The sequence below is a fragment of the Falco peregrinus genome, chromosome 10 (assembly GCF_023634155.1).
Source record: "Falco peregrinus isolate bFalPer1 chromosome 10, bFalPer1.pri, whole genome shotgun sequence".
In the NCBI taxonomy this organism is placed as follows: Eukaryota; Metazoa; Chordata; class Aves; order Falconiformes; family Falconidae; genus Falco; species Falco peregrinus.
In genome coordinates, this window is record NC_073730.1 from 17,892,109 (window position 1) to 17,915,768 (window position 23,660).

Below are 23,660 nucleotides of genomic sequence, written 5' to 3' on the forward strand. Positions count from 1 at the left end.
ACACTCTTAAGACTTAAAATACATTAATAGTGATGGTTTAACTATTTTTTAAAATGTCTGGATTGCATCAGGACAATGGCAGTTTTCAGTCCGAAATGCTTATCTTAACCGTGATCTTTGCTCTTCTGAAAACTATTCCTGTTTGAGTCTTTGCATAGCGCTCATCAGCAAATATTTCTTGCTTCTAAATTGCCTTTTATCGGTGCTCCTGTATGTTAGATTTGTTAGTGACACAACTCTACTCTTCTGAGACTGCTGCTCATTCTTTGGGGACTCTTCCCCAGATGCTAGGTATGGTATTTCTTCAGTAAGCTCAGCATGAAATCTACGATCCCACGTAACTTTCTGAATTTGGGTTCCCAGATGGTACTGCAGCATGCTGCTAAACTGCGCAATTAGCAGCAAGTGTCCTTTGGTAAACCAGTTAATTTTAATCTTATTTGCGACTATTTAATTGCAGTTAGCCTCATCAGTGTCATACCCAACCAAAATATCTGTGGTGCATGTTTAGGCATTGCTGGAGGTGGGGGGTAGAAAGAGGCATCATCAGGCTTTTCTCAGGGAGCCAGATGGTTGCATCAGCACTTCAAATAAGCCATCAGTAAGTCCAAGGCAGCAGTGGACATTCTGCACTCAGAGAACATCCAGTACTGACCTCCCGGAAACATTTGGAGTTCAACTGCATTTCAATTCAGTAATGGCTAACTTTAATTATTAAACAAGTGAAAGGAGATTGTTTCAAATTGCTTTGATAATGTTCTACATTAAGGTTCCCAAAAGTTACCATAGAATTCCTATGCATATGGGCCTCGTAGGTGGAGTCCGCTGTCTCAAAAGTCACTGCCTCTACTAATTTGGTTGCTACCTCTACCACTTCCAGTAATCAGTTTTACATGGACACTGTGGTGTCTGACAGATTAACCTAGCCATTTATAGGGACAAAGAAATCCCCCAAACAGTCTAACTTCCCTGCCAGCTAGTCATATTCTTAAGTAAAATAAATTTTCTTTGTGACCCCTACAGCCAAACCTAGCGTAAAGTAGATAGCTTCGAAGTTAGGAGAATGCAAGAGGTGTGAACTTGTCTTTTTGGTTTCATGTTCTCCACGTTTTATCCAGTCTCCTCAATTCCCTCACTTTTTTGTCATCTCTCCTCCCTATCCACCTTTACTTCAGCTCTATGGAACAGATTAATTCTGCAATTTATATATATTCTACCTATCAACTATATGCCTAATTAAATGGGTGATTTGCTGTAAGTAAACTATTTCAATCTTACACCTTGCAGAGTCACATTAAAACCCAATCTCTACTGCTACTTTTTAGACACATGAAAAGCATGTATCTGTGCTACTATATAGAAAAGTATGTTTTTAAGAGAAAATTCCTTCATCTCCAACACTGAAGTAATCAGCCCATGTTACACATTAAAAGAAATCACTCAGATTTTCAGTAATAACGGTCACTAAGCTTGTCCTACGCATTTTATACTGCTGCATTCTGCTTTACTTTTAAGTGCTGAACCTTCAAATTTTAAAACTGCGTCTCAGTATGACTAATACACTGCATGATAAGGGCAGACCTTGGTACAAAGTCCCATTTCTAAAACAAATCTAGATTCACCAGCAATTCCATAATGTAAAGTAAACCTACGTTATGCCAAAACTTGTTTCCAAATCATACATCCACCGCCAAGTCTACCCTCACATTCATTAATATAGCTTTTTTGCAAACTGTACTTTTTGGTTAGGGTTTAATACCAATTCTTCAAATAGTTCTACAAATGATTTTCTATGACATTCGGACACAGAAAGCTTTCAGTTCTATGCAAACTACCATCAAAACATCTTAACTTGATAAATATTATGAAAACACATTTTTCTACAGTAGATTCATTAACTCTATGTTTAATAGTTTTAACATGTATTGATTACACTATGCTGATTACAAAGAAGTTACACTACAAAACAGTGGTTCATTAAAAAAGTAACATAAGTTACTGCTTGATACCATAAGCAGCAGTAAGAGTCACAACAGCTTGCATAGCACTTTTCAGTTCTAAATCTAGAGCACTTTACAAATATATGTTCACACCCACTTCTCAGATACAGGAACAAGGAAAGACTAAATGACTGTTCCAAGTTACTGCAATGACCTTTCAACCAGTCAACAGAAACAGTCCAAAAACCTTTTCAGAGTTGAGGCCTGACAGGTCAAAGGGATCATCATCTTACATGCAATGATTCTGTCTTATTTCTCAATCGATCTCAGTCCTGACTTTGCTACCTAGAACATGCAAAAACCTACACAATATACTCTAGAAGACAGAAAGATAGATATGGCCACCCCTGAAAAGTATTGAAGTACATAAAGGGAACACAGACCTTGACTCCACAGCTCTTGAACCCTCTTTACCTTATTTTCACCATTCATGGTCTGTGCAGTCTGAAGATTTCCCATGTATTTCCTTCTCTCTTTTAAATAATTTGTCACTAACTGACCAGAAGAAGGTCAAACATGAGCTACAGTGAGAAGCTGTAACTTAGAAAAAAGCTAACCTCTAGAAATAACGCACTTATTTGGGGAGCTCCAGTAAACGGTTATTAAATTCACTGTTGATCCTGAGCAAAAGCAAGAACTCCCAAACTGAGATACCTGTGGCCTCTCCACAGACCTATCTTTTGTCAGACGGCAGTGGTCTTCAGGGCTGTGTCCATGTATTTGCTGAATATTATGTGTAAATATACATAGCTATTTAACACACTTATATACAGAAACATCCACACAGTCGCCATGCTGGAAGTTTTATATTCTCAATCTTATTTTGCAAAGGCCATGCTCACGAATACCTTAAGTCAAACCTAAGACTTCAGTAGTAAAAATCAGAGTATCACCTAGATGACTTGCACCCATTAGTCTCAAGACAGACAGCATGTTTATTGATAGTGCTCCCCCTCCATGAATTGGTGACCACAGATAAGGAAGGAGACAGACAGTTAAATTACAAGGCAAAGAGTATAAAAGACTCAAGCATTTCAATTTTGGAGGGTGGGTGCTTATAGATCTTTGATCTAAAAAGAGATGTTAAAAGAACTAAAGACTACTTTTTTCCCCCAGAAGGTTATGCAATATATTTTATTAAAATGGGTCTTATATAGGAATACCTGATTTGATACTATACAAAGAACATAACAATCTCAACAGAATTATTAAGATTTTTCTTGCATATTTCAATAATTAAGTAAGACTGTAAAAGCTATCTACAAATAACACTTTGAATGGAATGAAAGTGAAAAACATAGTACTAAGAAGTTCAGCATGCATCAAAAGCAAGGAGGAGGACATGTTTATCAACCTTGTTCTTTTAATCCTTTGAGCCTTTCATGGAAGTCTCTGGTATTTGAACATGAGGTGAGATGAACCTGACTGCTAACAGTTATCCACAAATGCACCCGGCACTGCTGGCCTTTTCAGGAGTATACTAAGGATCTGAACAACATAATTCAGATCTTTGTATTCACACCATCTCTTTAACACTAGTAAATGCTTTCTCAGGGTCTACTGCACTTCCCGAGTCATACGCAAAGACAGTATTGCTCATTAACTCATTGTGATACTTGAATGCTACATTGGAAAGGGGCATTCCAACAAGAACATTCTGCATCATCCACTTTACAAGTTTTGCTACTAGATGAACTTCACAAACTTATATCAGATTTTTTATATTCACTCTATACACAGTTGGTATACAATTATTTTTCTGTTCCATTCTTTCCTTTAAGAGCCACACTACTGTCAACATTGAAGTAGATTTTCACGAACCTTAGCCGATATGGAACAGAATGCTTCATGCAGATTAAAACCCAATGGGTATCTATGAAGCATACATTATTGTACTCATTCCCATTTCATGCTACAGCAACTACTCTGCCTCATTAGTTCTAGTAGTGCTCACCCTCTGCCCACCCTCTGCCCCTTGTATGCTACCAAGCAAAAAAAGCAGAGAATAGAGAAAATGCTGTGCAGACCATCATGGACACTTCAACAATCTTGCAGCATGTCACAGGGCCAGGCAATACAAGTTCCTGATACCAACTGCCAATATTTTCCTGAATTCTCACTGTAACCAACCTTTCTTCACAAGGATGATGCGGTCATTTTATTCTACTGCCCAAGCTTCTTAAGGCTTGGCAATAACTTCAAACACACCTTTGATGGCTTGTGCACATCTATTAACTTTTTGCCAAAAAGAATCTGTGCAATGTGACATCATGAGGCTGGCAATACCTCCAGAGTAATTTGACAAAGCTCAAAAAGGACTGTTTACTTTCACAACATTCCATCTTAAAATACCAACCCTTGTATTTTTAAAAAATATATTCTAAATAAGTATTGCGTCACTGCCATGCCACAGAAAATACTAATTAAAGCCATTAATTACAACCATTCTGTGAAAACAATTCCAAATTGTCTTTAAAATGGTAGTTTCATTGTGGAAAAGCCAGAGAAGACTTAACAAATTGTTCCCACATTAAGAAACATTTGATAAGTTAGTCAAAGTGGCATAACACAGCTTTTAAATTTAAATTAGATTTAAGTTTAAAAAAAACCACAGAACTTTTAAGTAGAAATGTTATAATTTTTCCCTCCATAGAATAAAAAAGGTGTACTAACATTCATGCCTACACTCAGAAAAAGTCACTGGAAGGCCTACTGAAATTTGCTTTTACACAGTGAAAAGTTATTAGGAGATATTATGGTGATCGAGAAAATATTAAAATATAGTAATAACTGAAAGTGAAGAACTGGTACATGTTAAGTTGGTCTTTAGACCATGATCAAACAGTCTGTGAAATACAATGCTCCCCAGAAAACAATTTAAAACTCAAAACAGCAGGACACTTGTGAACCAAAACAAATAGGCATACATAAGTAACAAACTGCCAGAATGAGCAGGATTTGCTCATTCCCAGAGCAATTTTTTCAAGTGAAATGGGACACAGCTTATCTAAGCTAAGAAGAAAAACTGATTTCACAATAACATATGGTACCTGCAACGTCTTCTGGATCTGTTACAACAATGTGTGCATTTAACTCCTGTAACTTATGATGCAAGTCTTCTAACTTCTTATTTGATTTTTTCAAAATGTTGTCCACATATGCCAAGTTCTTTTTATCCGTTGTGACCTTCCTGAGGTTCTCTGCTCCCTCCTTGATTTTAAGCTCCTTCCTTATTTCCCGCTTGATTTGGTCCTTTATTTCATCCAGCTTCTGCTGTACCATTGTATCTGAAAAGTCCAACTTTTGGCCAGTGCTCACATTCTCAGCGGCTAGAAGACTTTTGGCATCCCCCTAGAAAGAAAAACAGTAATGTAACTACCAGGAAAGTTTGTTTCTTGACAACGCAGGCTGCACACTTAAAATGCCTAGGCTTTAGGCCTCTCTTTATTAAGCAATCACTTTGTAAGACCATTTACTAACCATGGGCCTACACTAATGTTGCCCTAAAGCAACAATCTCACAAGACATTACATGTTAACTGGAGTTAGATTTTACAACAGATTTATTTTAAATTTAGTGACGTCTTTACTGTGCCTATTTTTAACACCAAGAGATTTAAATACTTCTGGATTTGTCATGGCTGCTTGCCTGGCAGTTATATGCCTCAGAGCTAATGACTCACATTTGTAATTTTCTAGATTTAATTGTGTGTTTTAATAGACCAAATGGATAGAGGAAATAAGAGTAACTTCCAACAATTATTATCTGTGATGAATTTTTATACATTCATTAGAATAAATTCCTTTTAAAGATTGAAAAAAGTAAGTTAAGAAAAACCTTATTGATGTTTGCAAATGTTTAAAGAAGCACTGGCATCTTTATAAAGATTTGTCAAGATGTTACTGGAAATCTGCTAGATATTTTTTTTTTTTAAATCCCTCAAGTAAAAATAAAATAATCTTATTTTCTTGTGCAGGCAAGCTAGGCTGAATTGAAATTAAAAAAACAACAACAAAAAGTTGCATTGATGAATGGGAGTTGGTGTAGTAAGGGAGCAGGGGACAAAAAGAATCTTCAGACCATCAGTACATATGAGGTCATGCTTGTGCTTAGTGTATGCTTACGTATCATTGAGGAAGTAACTGTACAAAGGGCATGTTACAGAACCTACATCAATAAAGTACAAATACAATCAATTACATATGTAATAACACTTCTTTTGTCTTACACAAGGACCCTGTACCATGAGTATACACTAGGTCCTACCCAAGAAGTCTTAGCTAAAGCTAAGTGAGTGAAGACTGAATAAGGGCTCTCCTAAACTTAGAATCTGATCCAGTCATAATTCAGGATGTATTTAGTATATGTGTGGCCTGATCTTTATGTAGCTACCTAAAAGACCAAAATTCCAGTAAATTTTCTTAAACACAATGAAGAAGTTGCCCAGACTTCTGAAATATCTGAGTGGACAGTAAGGTATTTGAAGAGGTGATTAAAAATCAGGAAGTTTTGGGTATAATACTAGTTGTCATCACTATCTGCTGTTGGAAACTCCAACAGCACAGCAGAAGAAAACATTCAGGAAGGAGTTCAAGTAGCACAGCATTGGGCTAATAAACTGTAAAAATGTCCCAGAACACATGATCTCTAGATATAGTCCACAGTTTGTTTTTGGAAGAATTTGGGGAAAAAAGGATCATGACAGTTGGAGCTGGGCCATACCTGTAACAGATAATGCTGGTCAAACTATTTCAATCTGTGTACGTTCCAGTGATTGTGCCTTCTGTAAGCAAGATCCAATCCATCAGTCAGTCCTCAGCTCTAATTTTACCTGTTTACTAAGTCATCTTTAAACCCCTCTTATTAAAACATTTATATCCATAGCTTCAGCTTTTAATACAAAAAGTTAGCAACTCAAAGATTCTTAAATATTAAAAGTAGTCAGAATCACCATCTTGCCACAGAATCTGTCTGTCGTTGAAAAAGACAACAAACAAGCTATTTAGAAGTGACAAACCAAGTAGGAAACGAAAGGGGGGGGGGGGGGGGGGAAGGCAAATTTATACTTAAGAGTGCACTTGTGGCTCCTGTAAGTACATTTCTGTTAGTGTAGATTAAAATAAATAATTTATTATGCATATATAGAGAGGCTATTAATAGTTGCACTGGGAAATACAGGACATTGTTTCCATATATAGACATATAAAAAGAATCAACTTTTTTTAAAGAATGATCAATAATGATGAACAACTAGTACAAAGGTTCATATCCATAACGGAGACCAACCACCGTGTGTTGAGTGCTTTAAGATACAACTGAAACTGAAAATAAGCTCATATAGTAACTGTATAGCAAACTGTTCAGGTAATAAGTATATATAAATTAGATCCAGATCTTTGATTTCCCTGTTTGTCTAACAAATCTAGGAAGTAGAAAATGAGCCTCAAGATTAGTATACTAATACTTAGCCTTTAAAAAGAGATCAAACCAGTTTTTGTAAATAAAAAGTGTATTTTTTAAACCATAATCCTTTGCATTTGTTCTGCAAGCTTCCTAGAAATAAACTCATCTACCTCCTTCAAAGCATGACATTACTAAGTTCACAGGAGAAAGACAAGTGGTGTTAAAACCCCCACAAAACTCAACAAAACAACCCCCCAGCCAACCCCAAAAGCAAAAGGAAACCTTTATTCCTTATTCCAATAGCACCCGAAGTACACTAAAATTATGCCAAGAAGGTACACTTCTCAAACAGAACAATGTAATTAAAATATAAATAATTCAGAAATATTCTTGACTAGGGTTTCCCAAAGAGACTTCAGTTAATTGTTTATCTATTGAACAATAACGTATTTTATTACAGGGGAGGTTTTTATTCCTCTACTAACCCTACATCCCACCTGTTAAAGGGATGTTATATTCTTCCATAAACAGGTTTTTGGAGCCCTTGCTCCACATATACAGTCTCTTAACAAGTCTTCAATTAAATTAAATCTCCATGATCATTAGTAATTTGCATTCCAAATTTTGAGTAATTAAGTTCCAGTTCTACTCAGCAGCATCTTTGTCCCTGGACTTAAGAGTTTCAGGATATAGAATCGTTGTCTTCAATCTGCTTCTGAGGCAGCTAAGAGTACAGCAGTGATGATTCTAACGCGGGAAGCTGGCCACATTGCCTATGAATTTAAGCATTCATCTTTAAATCCCTCCAAAAGCCACAGATGATACTCCTTCTGTCTCTCTTATCATCCAGAGTTAATTATACTTTTGAACTAAAAGTACCCTGTCACCTAGTTGCCTAGATGTGTCACCTGGCACAAAGGTCACTGTGAAATAAACAGTCTTCCAAGGAGGCAACTGTGCACGCAGTGACCCTGAAGGTTGCTCCCAAAGCAGAGCCAGAGCGTGTTCTGCAAGTGAAGTTGCTCTGCTCCTGCGCTGACACGTTTTGCTGCTGGGATGCAACAAAGGTTTGAGACAGATCCTCATGCCGGAGAACTGAGCTGCCGCAGCAACGTTCCATTTTAAAATGGAGATAATGCCAAGACTGACACAACCGGACAGAATGTCCAACAGTTGAGTAAGAGAAGTATGTTTCTTTCTTTAAGAAAAATCACCTCCCAAAACGCCAAACTCGTACTCTGCTTTCAAACTGAGAAGCAACTTAAAACCACAGGATATTCCAGCTTTATTCAATGACAACCTGTTACGAGTCTCTTGTTAGAGCTGAATATTCTTTCAAAAAATTCTTTTCCCCATTTGGATGAACTCCCTCCCAGGTTGAGCCTCATGTCCATTAGGATGTAGGTGTTCTCTCCCCTCAATGTGAAAATTAAGTATGTAAATAGAAACAACAGCTGGAGGCAGGGGCCAGGTCCTTTGCTTTGCACTGCTCAAGTGGGCAGGGTGCAAAGACAGAAGAAATCATTCACATTCTCTATGCCAAGAAACCATCAATGGATATTGCACAACCACTTCCTTCACTCTCCCTCCCAGAATCATTTAACATGAAGTATCTTAAGAGTGGAAATGCTCCAAAGCTGATAATGACTAAACCACTCTTGCTGGTAAAACAGAGAATAGGCCTCCCTGCTTTAGAATCGAAGACAAAAGAACGGGCAGCCAGGTACCGATTCTCAGTTTCTTTTTTAACTCTGGTAGTGTTTTGACTGTTGGGTAAAAGACAGTAGCTCATCTTTCTTGGGTGGTCCCAGGACCAGACCACTTGGCACAGCATCCTCCTTCCCCGTGTGCCACAGCCGACTGCGGTGACCTAGTTCTGTGCCCCACAGCAGCAAAGGGCAGCGGCAGCCGGTGCTGCTCCTAACAACCTGCTTTCTGGGCTGCAGGGGAAGCAGTTCGAGGCAGTGGTGCGTACTTGTTGTGTGATGGGAAAAACACATGTTTATGAGCCAGGCTGCAGATTTCTGAAACATCTCAGCATGTAATGAAACTGAAGCTGTGTTTACTACAATAAACTCTGAAGGACCACAAATTAGATATTACTGCTAAAAAAAAAAAAAAAAAAAAAGAGAGAAGGAACTCATAGCTTTCCTGCTGCAATGGCCTAATGACTCAACCTCACTTAGATTGCTGGCTCAAAGACTATCTATTTACAGAAATGAATTCAAGATGCCAGCCTTCAATTTCTGTACTCTTGGGAAATATTTTAAGTATAGCTGCTGAAAATAATGGGTAGTGGTCTGAGCATGTCTTTTAATAATACACAGAGTCTATTCTGGCTGATGTGGTGAAAGAGAGCAGTAGTGTTGTTTATGAAAACCCATGGGAGTCCCACACTTTTTCCCCAGGTCAATTCTGAGCCAAATAATCAGTGAAGCAGGTGCCTTGCCAAACTGCACTTACCAACCAAACTCCCATTGAAGAATAAAATGTCTAAACTGCTGAATGACGGAAATGGTACTGCTGACAGAAGAGAGTACCATAAAGTTGGAAATACCAGAGAATCTGCTTAAGTTGTGTAAACTGAATGACTTCCAATTCAAAGTGAGATTATCAAATTGCCACCTCTTAGAAGAAAAAAAGATAATGCTAAAATCCTGGGCATTATTAATAACTCCAAAAGAACTTGCTTGTAAGAGCACAGTACAGCTGCACTGTGTATTCACCATAGAGAACACCGAGTAGGGCAAGAATACAGATTACTGACTTCTGGTAGGAATTGTTACAGAAAGGTAAGCGGGCCCTGAACTACAGCGTGCTTAACAGCTGATGAGCACTCATGCAAAATATTATTTACACTTCACATTGATGTGCTACTAGCACACAGTCAACGTCCCTTTAGAAAAAAGACCATATCAAAACTCACAGTAAAACTTGTCTATTTTTTCCTAAAACTATTAGCATTCATTTTTATATGCTCTTGAATTTTAGTAACCATTTCAATAGACTATAACAAACAATTAATACAGTAAGAAAACCTGTTTGACAAGTATAGTAAAAAATGCTTCGTTATTAAATAGAAACATACTCATTTCAAATATAAAAATAGGATTTTCATCTTATGTATGATTAAAAAATTACCATAATCCAGAAAGACTAAATGTTTATTAATTTTTCATTTCATTTTGAAGAACTGGAAGTACAGATTTGGAGCTACTATTTTTCTTAGTATAATTTTCTGAACAATCTTTCGCAGAGAAAAAAGCAAAAAAATCCAGTTGTTTTTCTGAGCTAACTGCCAAGGTCCCTGAAGCTCTCTACAGTAATTCCTGAAACCAGAGTAGTCTTTGATTTTAAGAACAATGTTAATCAATTGCAAACTTCCCTTCCCCCCGAAGTCATTCATAAAACCAGATGTGACAGCTTGTGTGGATTACTGGAACTACATGGACTATTTCCTCCTGCCCAGAAGCAAATGTGATTGTGGTCAAGATCTCAGCACTCACCCAACATCAAGAACAACAAAAAAACCACCCCAACCTTGGAGGCTTAATAGATTCTGGCATTAGTTTGCTGTGCTAACATGTCACAAATCAGGATTTAAATTTAATCTAAGTCACAGCTTTCTGCTTTGTAACAAAAGGCTGTTTAAAGCACAAATATCCATACTGTATTGCATTATACATGGATGAATTTAAGTAGGACACCGACTAAATGGGGTTCAATTCCTGTGCAAAAAACAGTGAGTGCCTGGCTGCATCTGTAAGAGATTAAATGGACAAAAAAACCCCCCAAACAAACAAAAAAGCAAGCATTCCTTAAAACAGGGATGTCCATCCTACAGTCCTCAGTCAGCTGGTCCCCTCTGCCCCTCTCTCCCAGTTTCAGCTGTTTCCCTGATGAATGCTTCAGGAGGAATGTTTGCTTTTAGTCACAAGATAGCTGCTGGGCTGCAGCGCTTAGTCCTACAGCACCTGTATGAAAAGCTGTGTGGCCTGGCTGAGGCATTTAGATTGCACCTAAACAGGTAATAAAATTCCCCAGAGATACCTTGCCAACATCTAGGTTTCCAGCCACAAACAATCCCTGATTAGGCCAGCATTTACCAATGCAAAGAGCATGCTTCCCAAAGGTGCTCCAACAGCAGCACAGACTTGCTTACAGAACTGGAAATTGTGACGATGCAGCGTTGTACCAACATTGATTACAGAAAAGGGTGTAAAGTGAGATTTCCTCACCATGGAAGGGAAGGAAAACTTTTAAAGAAATGCTGCCTTCAGCTACTTCTCATTGCAGTAGCTTCTAATGGTTTTATGCTAGGAGAAGGACCTGCAAGGAGGCTTTCAAAAAATTATGACATTAAAAGAAAAAACCCACTCTCGCTTTTCTCATGATTGCAAGGACCCAACAGAGGCTATGGCACAACACAAGCAAAGAGCACCTGAATCTGAGATCAGCAATGGCTACAGTATCCAAGAAGTGTGACTAGCTGTTCTGGCAACAGGCTTGGTACAGACATTTCAGCAGTTTCCAGACTTTTTATCTGTAACTTCAAGTTCCTACTCCCAGCCAAAAAATTCAAATAGACCCCAGCACTGTTGAAAAAAAACCTTACCCTCTCTGGTTTCAGAAGTGCAAAAGAAACACCACAAATCCCTGTTGGGATGAATGGGGACTGCTGTCACAACTTTTATTTACATGTGTCCAGGAACAAGATCAGCATATGACATTATTCCTGTAACACCACCACTCCTCCATACTCTGAGACCTTGCTGTCTTAAGTTTTAATTTAGCTTCTCATTTTTAAGTGTGTATGAAGTACCAGTAATTATCAGTGGTGCTACAGTAGTTGAGTTAGTATAACAAGAAAAAGCAGCAGAATACATACTCAGAAAACTGCATTTCACGCAATTAGTATGGTTTTAAGGAGACCACACACAGCAGCAGAAGCCCTATTAAATGCCAAAAATACAAATGAGCTCTTTCAAGATACAGGGAAAAAGATTTTATGAACTGTTAATACCATACGGCAAGTTTCTCCAATAAAGAAGTATCATAGAATTGTGCAAAGATGACTGAATTAATTCCACCTAAGATTCAGCCTCACCTAGAAGCACTGAAATGATAATTTCTCATCTAATTCCTGTAACATTATCATAGCATGTATACATAATGTAATAAATACACACACTTCTGTTTAAAAGATGAGGAAAACCAGGCTGATTAAATGGCAGTTCAATAAATGGCAAGAGAAACAAGTTCAAGGCAGCACAATATATTTTAAGAAAAAAAGTCCCTCAGTCACAGACTCTTAACTGGAGCTGTACACTGAACATACTGGACTGGGCAGCAAAAACAGTCATACATGTGCGTTTCATCTCCTACTGCCAACACCGGAATTCCATGCACGAACTTGTTTTGTATTTTCCAAATTTCATCTGAAAAATTTAGTCTTCTTTTGAGACATACTTCAGGGAAAAAATTTTAAGAGCCCATTACATAAATGAAAATGTGAAGGCTGGTAAATAGCAGAGAAATTACTATTTTTGTGTTTCACAATTTCAGACTGCTTCGAAGAAACAACTTCATTTAAAATTGATAGCAAAAATAAGCACTGAAAGGGATTTAGGCTTTGGTGGGTTTTGGGGTTGTTTTGTTTGTTATTTTAAGTGCTTTCAAATAAATATGCAGTTATTGTTTCTTTCACGGGAACATCTGCAATTTTCTGTAACACATAAATATATCAACTTCATTCTAATGGCCTAAAATTATTTCTTAAATATGTACAGTACGTGCTTTTAAAATAAAGTGTATATTTTAATATTTTTGCCAAATACTACACATGGGTATACACTGAATCACAGAATCATTTAGGTTGGAAAAGACCTTGAAGATCATTGAGTCCAACTGCTAACCCAGTACTGCCGAGTCTATTGCTAAACCCTGTCCCTAAGCACCACATCTACACATTTTTTAAACACCTCCAGGGACAGTGATTCCACCACCTCCCTGGGCAGCCTGTTCCAATGCTTAATTACCCCTTCAGTGAAGAAATTTTTCCCAGTATCCAATCTCAACCTCTCCAGTGTATCTTGAGGCTGTTTCCTCTTTTCCTGTTGCTTGTTATCTGGGAGAAGGACATACCTGTGCCTGCCTATAGCCTCCTTGCAGGTAGCTGCAGAGTGCACCCTCCTCTCCAGACTACGTAGTCACATTATGCTCAAGTCCGGTGCAAGCAGTTGTTTTACTGCTCTGAAATGCTTGGAGTCCAACACAACTTATTGAAGAAATAGAACTATTTAAGATAAAGCTAAGGTCATGCAAATGTTGCGTAGAAAACTCTCAGTACTAGTAATACAGAAACTAGTAATCTGTCCACAAGAGAGAAACACTCTCCCCCTTCCCCAAATACAACATAACTAGTAAGGTACCCGTTGAAGTGTGTGTTAAAGGAAACACCTAAAATAATGCATTTCGGCTGCTACAGAAAGTTTGTATAATTGTTTTATGTCACACCAATATAAACAGTTTTATTTTTTTTTCATATAAAATATTTACCTAATTTTGTCTAACATTCATAGCAGATAATATTACACATATAGTTCACGATGCTGGAAACATACTACTACTATGTTATCCAAGCTGCAGGATACAATATTTAATTTGGTAGGAGAGCTTTTCAAAGGTAAAAAGGTCAGTCAACAGACATAAGTCACAATCATGCCTTAGGACTTTGATAACTACTCCTCAAACAATGCACACTGTACAAAGGTGACAGTTCGTTGGGCATGCATCCAAAAAATATACTTACGTTAATGTAAAGTTAACATTGCAACTACATATTTTCAGTGGCTGTAATGTTAACATTACAATAAACATGTGTGGTTAAAGTTCTGCTTGTGAAGAAATTTTAATCACTATGCAGAAATATCAAAATAAAACCCCAAGGAACCCAAAATCCAGTTCTTAATGACAAACATGTCCACTCCCATTTTTAAGGTGGTTTTCTTCTATTATGATAAAAATGAATTAGTTAATAGCTACTATTACCCAATTAAAAGGTATTATTGTCTATCTCAGATAATGCAACTGATTCACCGTTCTGCTCATCCACAAATTACAGTATCGGCTATTGCCACATCTGTAAGTGGTGGTACTGAAAGTGTCACACATTCTAACTAAACTACAGGAGAAGAATGCTAAAATGCCTTACTACGAAAACAAGTCAGTACAATTTGGGATCTCCCTGTTCTTTCAGGGCAGGTTAAAAATCTTAAATCATTGAAATGATGTAAAATAAATCCTCAGCTAGTAAACAGGAATTTCTAAACAACACATACAAGTGCCAGGATGCTGTTAAATAACAATACACTAATTTCTTTCATTTTAAAGCACAACAAAGCGATCCATGTATGAGAAGCTCCATTTCTGGGACGAATAATCATGATTTGAAAAATAAAAAACCCACCTCTGTTTCTGGCAGTTCCAGCTTTCAGCACAGATGACTGATAGGTTAGTCCATTTAACTTTACTATATTTTACAGGAGCTATTTTTAGCTATTGCAAAACTAATGGAAGAGCTGAGAGTCTACATTCCACTCTAATTAAGCCATCATCTTTAGCAGCCAACTATTTTGTACATTATAAATGCAGGAATACATATCAGAGATAATACTAACATCTGCTTTATTATGAGGCAACAGGCCAAGTGGCTAAATACTGGATCTTGGTGAAGGAACCGATTTTTTTTGCTTTTTAGGACTGTGCAACAGTGCCTTCACCACAGCTTATGGATTCCCCATCTTGGTAGCTGAATCTGTTATTAAAGGAAAGGGATGTATGTTTGTATTTATACCAAGGAACCATGTCTTCATACTCTAGGACTGAGAACACCTTCACAGTAGTTTTGGCTATTGTATCTGAAGTTCACACCCTACACTCCAACCAACTGCAAATGTCGCTCCTGTTTTCATCTCCAGCAGCAGAAGAAGGATGGAAAAGCCTCCTTAAATCCTTTCCCCATCTTTACAGGTGGTCAGTAGAAAAGATCACTTTTCACTATTGGAGAGAAGTATTGCCACACCCAAAATACCACTTGCAGAGATGCAGGCATCTCATTCCATGCCTTTCCAGTAAAAGTTTATAGATGAACACAGTTATTTATAGAAGCATTACTTCACATTCCCATTTGTCTGAGACTTTCACAGAGCATCATTGATGTATGCTGATACATTGGAATAATGGTTTTGCAACACTTCTTTCTCTGATGCTTAAAACATGGTAAGAAATTTCTCACTGGCTCTTAACCATTTTCTATTTCAGAATTCCCTAGGTATGTGAGAATTCACGAAGAAACAGAAGTCCATCAACTTACAACACAAGCAAAAAGGAAAATTTCCTGACTTAACTGCTTTATATGCAATACTAATGAAAGAGGCAGGTGATTTCACTTACTGATTATGTGGATTACAAAAAATATTCAGAACATTCTACACGAAATGTAAAAGTGTTTACGTTTCAAAACACAAATTTGCTTAAATTTTTGGTTTTAAAAGCTTCCTACATTTTCTCAGTTTTTAGGAGCCCTGATCCCCCCCCGACCTGCAGTACAGCAATCCATATCTACCTTCTCCGACCCAAAATGAACCTCTGACATTCATATGAAGTTGACAGTAAGAAGTGTTGAACAAAAGTCTAGGATTTTAGTTGAAGGATTTCTTAATGCTCACTTAAGAAGTTTTACTCTTTATGTTCAGTCTCAATACTACCTCCCGTTACCAATTTTGCATATACACTTCTGTAGGACTCTCTTCCATCTAGCTCTTGTTACCAGCAGCGTTTCAACAACAGCTAAATTAAAAATGGGAAGCATCAGTTTCCAAATAACCAATGCACCAATGAGACCTATAACGTAACAGAAATAAGGCAGCATAGACCCAGCAGTTTTTCAATGCATATATATAGATGAGCCTATAAAAGTGAAACTTAAAAAGTTTATGCTATAAACAATGGCAAAAAGTTCTCACCTTACAACTTCATTAAACTAGGGGAATATGTTGCTTGCTTTTTCTACTGCTGAGTATTCAGAAATCCCACAATGAGACATATTTGTTAGTGATTTCAATGCCCTTCCTTTTTTAGAGTGGGTAAGATTACACATGCATTCTATGTTTTCCAGCACCAATCATGTGAATGGGATCTTTAATGTGGTATTTAAGCTTTGTTTATCCTAAATTGATCTATTTTTTAATGTTAAAAGCCTCACCCTATTTTACAGGGCATATATACACAGCAGGTTTCACACATACAATTTTAAAAAAGTTCTAGGAATATTTGTTGCCAATAATCCAGTGTAATTGGCTTTGATATGCTCCTAACTGTCAAGACATTCTTCTTCAAGGCTAGAAGTTTTTCACTTCATGACAGTTTGCAAGCATTTTAGTTATCAGCCTGAGAAAAACCTTTAGTTCGTAATCAAAACTATAGCATGAAATATATGTTAAACAGAAGTAGAATAGAATATTCTTTATTAATAACCAAGAGCTACAAAAAATACTCTAGATATGACATTCAGCAAAACCTTCATGAAGGAGTCCTTTAAGCTAAAGAAAGAAATTACTGCAGTCAAAAGCTATTTATGGTTGAAGTTTAACCTGTTGCATTCCCAAGAGTATCTAGTATGTATTCCTCTATAATGAGCTATCTAATCTAAAGCATGTCATCATTAGGAGACAAAAAATACACAATCTAAATTTTGACTGAAAAATACCAGCAGGAAAACTTCTACTTCATCAAAGAGACCAGCACATTCTTACATAAACTTAAATTTAAGGAGGTCATGGCTATTTCCTAGCTGTATTGGAAACTAGTGTGTGTGTGGTTTGTGGGTGTGTGTGTGTGTTTTTTGAGGCTCTCTCAAGCATTCTATTAAAGATGTCAAGAGTCACAGGAGAAAAATAAAAAGCAGTCTCTATAATAAAAAAAGAAATTGAGCTACACAAAAATAAAGTACAGTCTCAACCTGTCTATAACATCTTCCAAAATAAGATACTATATTTAGTTCAGGCTAGCATCCTGTCAACTGTACACTTTCCTGACCTCTGAGCATTAGTGGTTTCTTTTTCACACCCTTTCCACTGTTTAACCAAGCCAGGATGGAATGAACTGGCGTTATTATAAACATTCTGGGGTAAAGCTAAAGCTTCTGCCCAGACACAGGTTCTTCCCATTTTCTGTAGATGCTAGAACCACAGCCAGCTTTTCCTTTCTCCTTTTGCTAACCCTGAGTGAGGAAGTGGCATCCTTGATCATACACAGTATATGCCACCAAAATGCTCATTGCTGCTGTAACTCAGGATTTGCAGGAACTTTCAGTAGATGTACTTGACTGTGTACTAAGCTTCAAGTATATTCTTTGCGATAAAGAAACACTTAAATGCTTCCAGTTAATAGACAGATTATTTTATAACTGTAGAAAAAAAAAAGCACTTAGAAACATCTGACATTTTGAACATACATGGTGAGCAAAGTGCAAGACAATAATTAGTGAAGGAAATCTGCAGAAAATATTACATGCTAGATGGAAATCAGAAGAAAATAATTCAACTACATAGTTTAGAACACATATGTGAATGAATACAGAATACAGATCCCTGCAGCTAAGTTTTAAAAATGTGTTTACTTGAAGCAGTGTATAAACCTTAAATTGTCAGTAAAATAATTCAAGTAAATGCAGCCAATGGGAAGGCAGACAAATGCTAAAGAAATTAAATGTTATTTGAGTCCATAAAACAGTATTGTTTATTACAGAAATAGAAGAGTTAGAAAAATGGGAGACCACTTGCAGAACTTGCATCTCCCTTGCCTGTCTTTCATACTCAAGGTCATCTGGTTCAAGAATCATATTGGAGGTAAAGAAACCAATTCCCATGTGCACGGCAGTTGCTGCCCTAACTGTGTCACTGAGTTACTCCCATCAAAAAGAAACACTTCAAAAAAAGAACACTTTAATATTAGTGTTGGCTGCTAACCTGAAAAATAGATGATTTCGAATACTACTCTACAGCAGACTGATTTTCTTTTTTTCTCCTGCACTTAGATTTTTTTTTTTTTTTAATCTGTTGGAATTAGTTTAATTAAAGCTTGAGAATACATTCATTCACTCTCTTGCACAGAATCCTAATACCAGTGACCACCAATTTCTAAAACGTTTAAATTAACAATCATAAAGTGTTTCTGCACTTTGCAGTATGTTACAACAAAAGGAAGAATTCAAGAAAGGATTCTGCCCTCCCAAAACAAAAATTAGCTGCTGCTGAATGCCATGTGCTCTGCCACAGATAATAATTTTACTTTCAAAGTGCACATACAAAACAAAACGGAAAAAAGCCAGATTTAGTTATTACTTTGTGAAGTGGCTTATTTCAACTAACTTAGTCTAGATGAATATTTCAAACTGATCACATTTTTCTCTCAACAGATGGCTATTTACTTTGACTCAGGCTAACTGGTATGAATAAAGTAGAGAATAACAATTAAAAAACCCTCTGAAATAAATTATCTTCTTCTAACGTTAAAGTACTATCTGTTTTAAATTTCAGAAATGTCATGCTTCCACCTTTTCAGAAGAGAGACTGGAGACAAATCCTAGCAACCTGAAGAAAAAACATTAAATAATGGGTTATAGTTTCAAGAACAAAATCTTAAATGATCTACAGGATGTCTAATTATACAGATATTACAATTTGCAAATGGTAACTTTTAACATCCAGTCATTCTCGGCCTAAAACACCAGCTTCATATGAGCTTATAAATAAGCAACAAACTCAAATATTGAAGAAAACATGCTTCCATTAAAGGAGATTGCTGAGTCCTAAATGGGCAGCAGTTCAAGAATGCTACGCTAGTAGTCAGGCATGTACGATTTACAGTACTTTTACTTTTTTGCTGCTGCCGCTAAGTTTAGAACAAGTTCTACAAAAAGGCCTTGCTGATTTTAAAATGTTCTGTAAATCTGTACTACGCTTATTTCGGTACTTTTCAATACAAGTCTTTGAAACCCTGCCTTCAGTCTGACTCTGTATTCTATAACCTTTTGCTAGAATCTAATTTACTGTATTCTGTATCCCCAGCCCATTACACCCGTGTAGTTCCCCCCATGGAGCTCTGGAGAGGCTGTCCACAGCATATGTCCTTGTAACTTCAGAGTTTAATAATGTACTTTTAAGAAAAGCTGACACTTCTTTGCCATCATTGGTCTTATAATTTTAGCCTATATGATTTGAGAATTAGGGAAGAAATAATCTTGTCATGTCATATGCAGATCTGTCTATGAAGGGAACATCCTCTTAAAACACATACCACTTAACTGTTTTGCAAAATAAACACATGAAGTAGAAAAGCAGTGGATGGTTAAACATATTATGCTTGTAAAAAGCAACAGGCCACAGTCAATTTGCATTCCTCCTGAATTCTCAACAATACTTTTGGGTTTACGGTAAGGTAATATGCATCACAATGAAAGAGCAATTTCAACCTCATATCTAATAACCTAAGTGATGTAAACAGGTTGTCCTAAAATCTAACATAAAAGGGGTTGTGCTCCTCTTCCTGCAGAAAATAAGGTAGGCAAAAGAACAGAACTAAGCAAGTTTTTTCCATAAGAACTGGCATAAACTTTCTTGCTCACATTTCACAAATAAGCCAGTTGTTAGTGGAAAGCTTTAGAACATCTGGAATTACCAAAAATACTATCCTTGTTTATTCTAAGGATAATCCTTCATCCCAACAGCACAAAATAAAAGAAGTCCCACATTCTAATGGTATAGCTGAGTAATGAAGATAACACACCTAGAGTTTGTCAGTGTATACAAGGAGAAAGTATTGATAATTTTGAATAATTAATTCAACACCACAAGAACTTTGAAAATATTTAATCACTTTGTTACATCAAATTTATTATTTCTTCACCATAGTTTCAGGCCCTCCCCCCCCCCCCCCCCCCCCCGCCCCTTTTGGCTAGACCTCTAAAAACAGCAGCAGTCTTGTACACAAGAGTTCAAAGTCTTCTAAATGCTGTTTTAATTGATGTTCATGTGACCTTTAAGAGGTATTATGTTATTGAAAACATTCAACTCATCATTGTTTGGGTTTTTTTCCTACTAAGTATTCAAATGGCTCACAGTTATTGAACTACTCAATAACTGACAAATGTATTCACACCAAACTAATACCTCACTCCCTATTAGCTTTATGGACAGTAATTTAATAGTATTATTCACACAGTAAGTTGTCTTCATGACAAAATTCACTCCCATCTGTTTCAATTGTATACTTACTTTTTTTTTTTTTTCACTTGTTAGAGAAATAACAAAAAGACTCAGGATTTTTCAAAACTACTCCTTGCCGCAAGTGTGTGAAAGGTTTAACAGCAGCTTCTGAAAGCTATTAAATAAAGATGTGGTTGGTCATACTCCCACATTCGCTTAGGGTACTGCTACAAAACCTTAACACTGTTCTCAACTTTCGACAGCAAACTTAATGAAACTATGTCTTCCATCCATGCATGATGTCCAAAACAATTCCATTTTCAGTGCTCTTTCAGACAAATAGGTTTTTACTGTCACATGCAGCATATTGTAAGACCTTCTGCTTGAAGAATATGAAGCTAGAAAAGAATTGCCATAGACAGGAATGAACTGTTTGTTATTCGTCTATTGGTCTGCAGGAGAAGAAATGGGACTTTTCACAGTCCCCAGCTCAAAGCCACATACATGACAGTAAATCTCATCCTGTAATCTGATAAATGTTTTACTGCATAAAGCAGCACTGCAGCAAAAAAAAACCACCCTTAAGAACCAGCAGTCCTATCCTTCCCTAAGTGCTTGTTCCTGCCCCAGACCATTTGCTGATACATGCCAGTACAAACCTTCACATGGCCACACAGTGAACTGGATTGTGAACCCAAATCAGGCTGAAAACTAACTGGGGGGAGGAGGACCCCCCCCCCAAAAAAAAAACCAAAACCAGCAACAAATCTGTTCACCGTATAGCTGTTTGTGCAAATGTAAAGCAACACAACATGGCACAGACTTGTTTTCAGCAGCAGTACCAGTTGACAAAGCCTGACGCTTTGAACAACAGCCCCAAGTCTGTGGCAAAGGTTCCAGTTCCAGCACACAGCAAGGTCAATGAACCAACTAGAACTTTTCCATCCTAAATTTGTGTCACAGACCTGCCTTGTGTCTTAGTGATTTGTAACACAAAACCAGACTGAATATACCTTTTGACAGTTTTCAAAGATACATGTGAAAATTCCTAAGCAAACTATTGCGCCAGGGATATACTAAACCATATCATTATTTCCTGTATAATTAGCCAGTTTGTGTTGGGTACTTAAAAAAAAAAAAAAAGGGGGGGGGGGGACAACTTTTTTCTGCCTCTTGTAATTATCAACTCTCAAATTCTCCTCAAAAGTTACGTAAAGTTTATATATGCACAAAATATATATACCTACACACAGACAGACAGAAAAATAATTTCAGAACAGTTATGCACCACAATTACTTTAAAGTACTATTTCTAAATCAGGCAAAAACCCAATTACATTTACTATTAGCTCTTATTCCTTTTATTAACCTATTCATTTCATTCCAGGAGTTGAACAATATTCCTGGGTTTAAAGACCAGCGCTAATTTAGAAGACTATTACTGTTGTAGCAATCCATGCGAGTTCTCCCTTCTGACCTGATCTGCTTGCAAGTGTTTATCACACTAACAGACTGAGCCTCACGTTATTCCTGTGATGTATCTCAGAACTATGATACAATCTATTAGCACCTTGCTATTGCAGACTTAATTATGCGTTCTCCTGTCTAAGGATCTGCCACCTATTGTGTTTTGTGACACTCTGATAACAATTGTGGAAAGTTAGTGGAAAGCTGTCCTGCTGGCTCTTCTCAATAGAAAGAGCACTGGTTCTGCTATTTCCATTTTCAGGTTAACAAGTTCTTCTGTTTAATGGAAACTTAAAATCTATGAGCCTCGCTACTACATTGCAGGACAGCAAACGTTTGAAAAACCGCAACAGAAAAAACAGTTTGCTTCAGCACTGGACTACCACACATAACACTGCAGATATGAAACAGGTATTATGGGATTTTGATTCAAGCTCTCTGATCTGTACTTATTTAGAGAATGTCAGAAACTCTCTGTCATTTAAAAATCAGTATCTCCAGCAAAGCAAATAAGGCTTAAAGAAATCCACAGGAACTGGAGGCAAAAAAGCTAATTTAGTCATGTCCACATTAAGGTTTTTACCAACATAGCCCAGTTTTCCTGATTTGCCAGAGCAAACCCTCCCTGAGTCCTGCCACATATCAACCTTGCTTTATGGCACCAAAAAAACCCCAAGAGAAATCTGCATATATGAACCTCTCATAGCCCAACCTAGCCCTTCCAAGTCAATCATTTCTTATTTGGTACTGATAGCTATCGATATCTCTATAACAAAATAACAAAGGCTTTCAGTATAGATGTAGTTGTCCTATCAAAATACACTTATGCTAATTATTTCTGGGTTTTCCCCTGGTTGCCCAGCAGAAGCAACAAACTACGCTACCAAAAGCAGAGTTTTGCCATCACTGTGCATCCACTCCGGAAGTGCTCTCTGTACACCACTGTAGCAGCAAACAGGAACTGCAGCCAAAGCGGGCATAAGGTTGATACAGAGTACAGGAAACTGCATCTATACCCAGTATCAAGAAAAATAGAAGGTGTGGCCTACTCTTAAAAAAACAGTCAGATCACCACTACCCACAGCTGGTGGTCCCGCAACTGAGCCAGAGTAACAGATCATGTGATCTCTCCCAACCCACCCTATTTGTGAAGTTAGATGCATTAGCCTGAATAGCTTGATTTCAGCCTCTTCTATTACCCACAGTACAACAGCAGAATTGCCAGCAGAGCTGGTCCATTTAGTTGAACATAAGGTGCAACTGCACACCACTTTCCTGTTTGTATTAGTGCCTGCTCACCACAGAACTCAGTCGTATCTTCCTCACTAGATGCCAGAAGTTGCACTGGCAAAGTTGATGGATGTCACAAAACTGCATTAGTTTGACACATAGCACAGAATTCCTGAAGGTTCAGGAAAGTATCCCACAAAGCATGCTGAGAAAACCCACAGAGCAGAACTTTGCTCCACAGGATGCATGCCCAGACTGCCATGCAAGTCGTTCAATTCACTGGTGAGCTGTC

At 37.3% G+C, this 23,660-nt stretch overlaps 1 protein-coding gene across 2 annotated transcripts in view; it reads right to left on the minus strand.

The window, feature by feature from the left end:
* The window catches only part of PKN2 (protein kinase N2), a 56,423-nt gene that overhangs the window by 26,564 nt on the left and 6,199 nt on the right, over positions 1 to 23,660 (minus strand). The window contains exons 2-3 of one of the 2 annotated variants that reach the window (XM_055815103.1): positions 6,723 to 6,783; positions 5,051 to 5,351 (exon numbers count right to left, since the gene is read on the minus strand). In XM_055815103.1, the coding sequence (XP_055671078.1) occupies positions 5,051 to 5,282 (232 nt within the window). In that variant the 5' untranslated portion in view covers positions 5,283 to 5,351; positions 6,723 to 6,783. The remainder of the gene's footprint in view (positions 1 to 5,050; positions 5,352 to 6,722; positions 6,784 to 23,660) is intronic. The other variant, XM_055815102.1, reaches the window with a different exon arrangement.